Below are 6,988 nucleotides of genomic sequence, written 5' to 3' on the forward strand. Positions count from 1 at the left end.
GGAGACAAGCCACACTAAGCTGGATGTCCAGAAAGATGTTCCTGTATGAAGAAAGTTACATCAAGACTCAAGAAATGATGGACGATTATTGGAGTACAGACACAACCATAGAATATGTTAATGAAGGCCTGCAAAAGGGAGAAGCAAGGGTAGTGACATAAAAGGAGTTGAAGTGCCCCAAGACCAAGGGCGATTGGAGGAATGCCAGGATGCTGGGAACAACCACAGGTGCTAGTATATGGACAAGTATACACAGCAGATGGGTGGCAGGAGTGGTTGGGAGCAAAGCACATGCGCGCCTAACAGCTTCAGTGGAAGCAGTGCAAAAGGAAAATGACAATTGCCTCAAGGAATGGGCAGAAAGTGCAAAACTGCTCACATGGGTGGAAAACAAAGCAGGGCCCATGCCCATCAACCCAATTGAAGGAGCTTCTTTATGTTTCCAGAATGATGGTCCAGTAGAGGTTTGGGAGAATAAGGAGTGTAAGTAGGTCTCAGAGGTACCAAGCATGAAGGTCGGAACTGCAGTGCTTATGGACCACTACCGGCCTGCGAGTCTACGGCATACCTGCAAATGCCACCCTGCTGGGGAGAAATTTGTTCACTAGTAAAGTTAAACACACCAATACATAAAAGCAGACGGATTCCCCAAAATGTATACTATCCAAAGGAAAAGGAGATCTGTAGGGCTGACCAGAGTGAAAAGAGGGAACTATGCATCATCAAGAATGGAAGAGGCCCTGGATGCGATACCATCTGAGCACAGACTGTTCAGCAGGTCAGAAATGTTCTTTGCATCCATCGTTCCAGCAGTCCAAACTAGCCCAAATGCCAAATGGCTCCAAATAATGCATTGGGAGGTGACGCAGACGATAAATTCAACCGGTAAAGGGTTCAATGCCATCAAGGAAGAGCAGTGAGGTTAATGGCTCTCCAGAACCAATATGTTCTAGACCTCCTCAGGGCCATGAAAGGAGGCATTTGCACCAAGATTGGATCTTCTTGCTGCAAGTTTATTCCTGACAGAGGCGTTACCTGGTTATCAGAGCTGCATGCTAAGATAGAGGCAGAAACAAATACTGTACGAAAAGACGAAGGCTGGCTGTCATATCTTTTCATGGATATCAACATGGATGGCCAACGGACTGAAGGTACTGGTGGCAGCCCTGGTACTAGTGTTGTTTGCCTTTTGTGTCATCAGAATAGCCATCACGCAATGCAAAAAGACTAATGAAAAAACCATAGGGATGAAAGTATTGGTAGACTCAGAGACTGAAGAAGAGACAAAGATAAGCTGAAATCACAACTGACGCAGTGTCCTCTGTTCCCGTCAGGATCAGTGTTCGAGTTCACATTCAACACCTGTGGCTATTGGGGGAAATGGGTTTGGTGCCACCCTGGGGGAGGCTGCAGTTACCCGACATCGAGTTTGGATGACCATGCAAAATACCATGGACATCTCGGAGGGATAACAAAGATTTGGCTCCAAAAGTTGCACGTGAACAGAGAGAGTCGTGTAGGTAGTGTGGTTGACATGTCGACCAGAGGGGGGATTGAAGAAGGAGGTCCAAGATCCAAGTATGGCCCTCATGGCCCCAACACGATTCTCTGCCCGAAGACTGAGACACGACAAATGCACCTCGCTCTTAGGCCCTTCACCGCCCTTGTCGATGTATTGCAGATGTGAGAAATGTTACTCTCTCAGACAGCCATTCAGACCATACCCAGTCGATAATCTGGAGCAGATGGAGATGCCATCAATCAAACAAGTCGACTGATTGCAAATCAAGAAATGATTGACATAATCACTGACATCACGACATAGCTACACTTAGACATGAAGTACAAAGCAATTCATTCATGAACGTTACACGTACAAGCATTAGCTTATTGCAGATAGACATGAAACACATGCTTATTACTCACGCTGTTAGCTGACAGACAAACATGCATATCTCTATATATAGTCACATTCTTCGCCAAAGCGGAACCGCAAGATGCCAAAATATATAGGTATACCAAGTTTGCACATGCTTGACTGACACGAACATGGAAAAATGGAAGCCATAGGCCCACTGAAATGAATGAGGAAAGGGGAGACAGGCCTCGGGTACATGGAAGGGCTGGCATGATCGTTGCAGCCAGAGGCAAGCAGAATGATGCACCCTGCCTAGGACGAGTGGAGATGGAAAGTTCCTGGTTACCAAGACGATAAGCCATCTGTGAGAAATTCAGACTAAAATCCTCATAATTACAGGCAAAAGAGCTCCATTTCATGATCTCAACACAAGTGACTCAGCAGAGCAAGACAAGGCCCATTCAATCGAGGTAGACAGAAAGAAGCTGTTCCCACCAAATCAGAGGTGGAAAGATAGTGTTGCTTACAAACTGCCAACTGAATGCACTCTCCACAGCTTAGGTGATCAGAGGTGGCAACATTAGGGAACACGCAGCCCCTCCATGTTCGTTCTCATTACCTTGCGAAAGTACACTCAGCCTGGTAACCATCCAGGGTCCCAGGGCTGGGGGGATCCATTCTGCCCAATCCAGTCACCTTTCATGTTAAGTTATAATATGCTGCAGGAGCCAATGGTCTCCCTGCGACTGTGCAACATTGTAGATTGAAATATGCAGAGGTGGTCCCAATAGGAGCCACCAGATTTGGCTATCCAATAGTAGAATTAACCCCTATAAGACATATACCTAGTTCGCCGAAACTGACCAATGTGATTACCCGATAGGTTTTTGGGACAGAGCTTGGTTTTGTGATGTCACACCTGGATAACACGCTCAGAAGTTGAGAACCCTGGAGAACTCATATTTTTCTAGTGTGATCCGTGTCGTTTTATTACATAATAAAGACAGTAAACTTTGCTGCATGTCGAGTCTTCCGTTCTTGCGGTGGGGAATTTTTGATGGGCCTGAGTTATCTCTCTGCTGGTAATTGGGGTGACTGCTAGAGAGCCCTGCCGCTACAACAGCTGCTTACTTAAATGGGCGCAGGTTTGGCTTCCCAGTGAGGTTGGAGGAGGGGGCGCGGGGTGTAGCTCCCCCCAGAAGTGTGATGTTTCTGAATTCGAAGGCTAGGGAAATGGGCCAAAAGAAATATCACATAGAACCCTCAACTAATCTCAGCCTTCTTCATACTGACATCCAAAGGTGTTTTTGAGCGATAACGTTTGCATCTCAAAAATGCATACAATAGTACACTAAAAACAACATCAAAACAGTGGAGAATGCTTTGAAAATTAGACTATAAAGTCTACCAATTTGCAAATTCCAAAAGGTGCAAACAATTACTGCACACCATCATTATAAGAAAACCAGCTCAGTTGAAACATTAACTCACCATCTCAAATATTAAACCGACCCTTAACACTGTGCATACATTCAAACCAACATGTTTGGAACCTTAACCGCCCTTCTAAAATACAAACTCGCAAACAGCTAATATAAAACGAACCATATGTCTCTCTTATCATCGACCAAGTAGAAACACATATAAATTAAGAAAAACATGATACCAATCACACACTTAAATTAAACCTTTTCAGACAGTATCACAAATATAAACATTTTTTTAAAAAAATCAAATAAGGGTGAGAAGTTTGTTTGCTTTTATGCATAGTGTGTAACGAGCATAAACCCAGAAGACGAGTTCACATTTCAACAACGCTCGCTTGGTTTTGTGCACATTTTATGAACCTTAACGTTGGCATTCCCAATACTTTTACATTTTAAATTGTGCATGTTGAGAACTGAAGGGACAAGCAAGTGACTTTTTTTCTGCCTGGTTAGTAGCTTGCTATTTATATAGCTACTAGGTGGCGTTGTGGAATTGTGACGGCTCAAATGGACTTTCCTATTTGTATATACACACAGACTCGCATTGTGCATATTGGAAACACGTTTTCTTTTCCTTTCAAGCCCTGTACATCCATAACCTACATTAGTCTCCATGCAGAAGCACATTATATAACCGAATACTAATGTTAACTGTTTGATTCAACTCAAAAAAACAGTAAAACCTTTTCTCTGAATAAACCGTCTTTATTGTGTTTATGAAATGCAGGGTGCTCGTCTCTTACTGTCTAATTTATGGCATGCGTGTTCTACTCTTGTCTGTCAAGCTAAATATACAGAGAACTCTCAAGTTTCGCGTGACATACGTGAAAAGGCCATCCATACCTGCTTTTGCAAAGAATTGTAGGATTTGTAGTTTTCCTACATTTCAAGTGGGAAAGAAAAAAATGACAAACCCCAAAGTTAAAATGGGAAAAAACAGACTGGATGGCCTTCCCATGCTTTGTGAATGTTGTATATTGATATACCAGTTTCTTGTACTACATGAATGAAAAGTCATATGATAAAGGGGCACTGCTGAGCACCGCTGCTTGTGAGGTAATGCACGTACCACGTCACTCTGGCCCCGCCCCTCGGGACAATAAGAGGACACTGCAGGGAGTCCGATGTTGGCAGGATGCATAGGGGCTGAGAGGGTGAGGGTGCCAGGGGGGGGAGCAACGGCTATTGGCCTCAGCGTTTCCCCATTACTCAAGTGTACAGGCGAAGGAAACGTCTGCGTCCCAGGGAACCGGACTGGAAGGAAACTTTACTACAAAATGAGCGAACGCCACACAATTACGGTGGCTTCAGACAGCCCGGGTATTTGAGGAACTGTTTTTTAAAAATTACAATTAAGCTGCACACTTGGTTTAAACGGCCCGATCTGGAGGCTCGTTTTAACCATGGGGAACGGAGGGAGTGCTGACAGAGAGGCCCGCGAGGGAGAGTAGTCCGTCTTCACTGGTTACGATCCGCCAGGAAATCAACACCCGCTTTGGTGCCGAAAAGAGCGGCCATGCTGGAAGGGATCTATAAGGGTGTTATGAGGTCGTCTCCGAGTGTGAAATAGAAGAAGTTTGAAAGAAAATACATGTTTGCTCATTTGGTGAAACACTTGCCTACAGTTTTCTGGCCAATTTTTGAAATTATTTTAAATTAATAACTCGCACGTTTAAGCGGGAACTATAACCGGTGACTAATACAAAAAACGGCGCAGTTGAAAATTACTAACTAGTGTAACAACTGAAATAATGTAATTCGAAAGGGATCCATGTAACCTTTTACACATCTTCTTAACTGCGTTTGGCAGTCATTGATTTTTGAGGGCAAGCAAAATTGCATGGCTATGAGAGCTGTTAGTCTATATTGCCGCAACATAGCAACGTTTCACTATAAAACATGATTATTGTATAATATATTTGTTCACCAAGGTGGCTTATCATCTTGCACTACAAGTTAATTCACATAGAGATGTTGTGCACCTCCGTGCCCCCTCACTTCTGTTTATAATTAAGCATGCTGAGGCATAGCTCTCAACTATTTGTGTTGCAAAGGCGGGTGAAATCACCCAATTTTGTTTTTGGCGGGTGAGACGCCCATTGGAATTAATGGCCGTGCAAGAGTCTTGGCGGGTGAGTCAGCCCTTTACAAGGCGGGTGACAGCTGCCAAAAGCGTGTGAGTTGAGCGCTATGGCTGAGGTGTCAATTCTCAGGTAGGACAGTGGTGTTGTGACTGGACTTGTGGTCACGCAGGCCAGTCAGCCCTTAGCTGGGGACACTGGGCATACATTCTAGCATTGTAGTTGCGGGCTGACATATGAGCATACCTCTCAACTCACGCATTTGGTGGGTGTCACCCGCCACATAGGCAGCTCTCACCTGCCAAGCCCCTTACACGCCCATAGGAATCAATGGGCAGTCACCTGCCAAATGCAAAATAGGGTGCTTTCACCCGCCCAAATTCCATGAAAGCAGACATGCCAACATTGTGGAGCCACTGAGAGGGAGATTTCACAACAGAAATCGGGAGAATGCAGTTTTCCCATAACACTGTATTGGGGTTATAATGATTTTAGGCAGGAGACAGTTAAAAATAGCATTATTTTTAACTGAAAAATCGTGAGTCTCCCGCCTAAATCGGGAGGGTTGGCAGGTATAATGAAAGGTTGAGAGCTATGCATGAGCCAGCTTGTGGGACGGTGGGGGCACCCACCGTACTTAGTTGCAGGGATCACCCTGATGGGCCATGACAACACAGACCCGGGCAATGGCCTGGGGGAACCCAGGCTGACGCAGGACAGCACCGGCGTTGTCCAGCAGGGCCACTGGCGCCATCAGCAGGGTTGCCCAGCAGGGGCTTTGCTGGGAGATAAAGGTAGAGTTGCCCGGCAGGGGCTCTATAAACATGGATGTAAGCCATCATAGACCGCGTTGCCCAGCAGGGGCACTGTCCTGGTGGAGGGCCCAGTATGGCAGGCCCTCAGCCAGCTACATAGCGCTAGCATGGCGCTGGTAATACTGACACAGTACACCGAAGTCAGTCCAAGACTGACGAGTGGGAAGCCACTCATTACTTTTATTGTTTCAAGTCACTTGGTCACTGGCATGAGCCCTGGGAGATACCATGCTCCCAGGAGGGGTGACACGCCACACTCCTCCTTTTCCATAACAAGCAAACAAATGACAAGCATCACTGGACATCAAAACAAATTAAATCACTAACAGCAACACTTGTGATTATGGGTGCAAACAACAATCACATACATGTATGCTTTGACAGTTACACACATAAAACAGGCCTTTGGCATGCACACATATTTAATGGTGACAGTCAGGGTTGGTGGCCCGCTGGGGGTTTCACCACATTATACAAGGACCCTTTATTGACCTGGGTGAGTGAAACTTAAAGCCACTGAAAGACCCCAATGTTAGCTCCTGGCACCATATAAAGTGTACCAACAATGTGTAGGAGCACAGGTTCACCTTATATTTGAACTAGGACCACTTTGAACATATATATGACATGCAGGCGTGTAGCATTACAAATGCATGTTACTGAGTCCACTTTAAGCACTTGTGGAGTTGCAGGAAACCAGTTCACAGTTGCACAAGCGTCAACTCTTCAGGACAGTCAACATCGCAG

At 45.3% G+C, this 6,988-nt stretch overlaps 1 protein-coding gene across 1 annotated transcript in view; it reads right to left on the reverse strand.

The window, feature by feature from the left end:
- Positions 1–4,778, reverse strand: part of B3GNTL1 (UDP-GlcNAc:betaGal beta-1,3-N-acetylglucosaminyltransferase like 1) — a 2,124,914-nt gene extending 2,120,136 nt beyond the window's left edge. The window contains exon 1 of the mRNA XM_069654544.1: positions 4,415–4,778. Coding sequence (XP_069510645.1) covers positions 4,415–4,486 — 72 coding nt within the window. The 5' untranslated portion in view covers positions 4,487–4,778. The remainder of the gene's footprint in view (positions 1–4,414) is intronic.
- Positions 4,779–6,988: the final 2,210 nt, after the last annotated feature.

Source organism: Ambystoma mexicanum, chromosome 3q, assembly GCF_040938575.1.
Source record: "Ambystoma mexicanum isolate Mex_15411 chromosome 3q, UKY_AmexF1_1, whole genome shotgun sequence".
Classification (NCBI taxonomy): Eukaryota; Metazoa; Chordata; class Amphibia; order Caudata; family Ambystomatidae; genus Ambystoma; species Ambystoma mexicanum.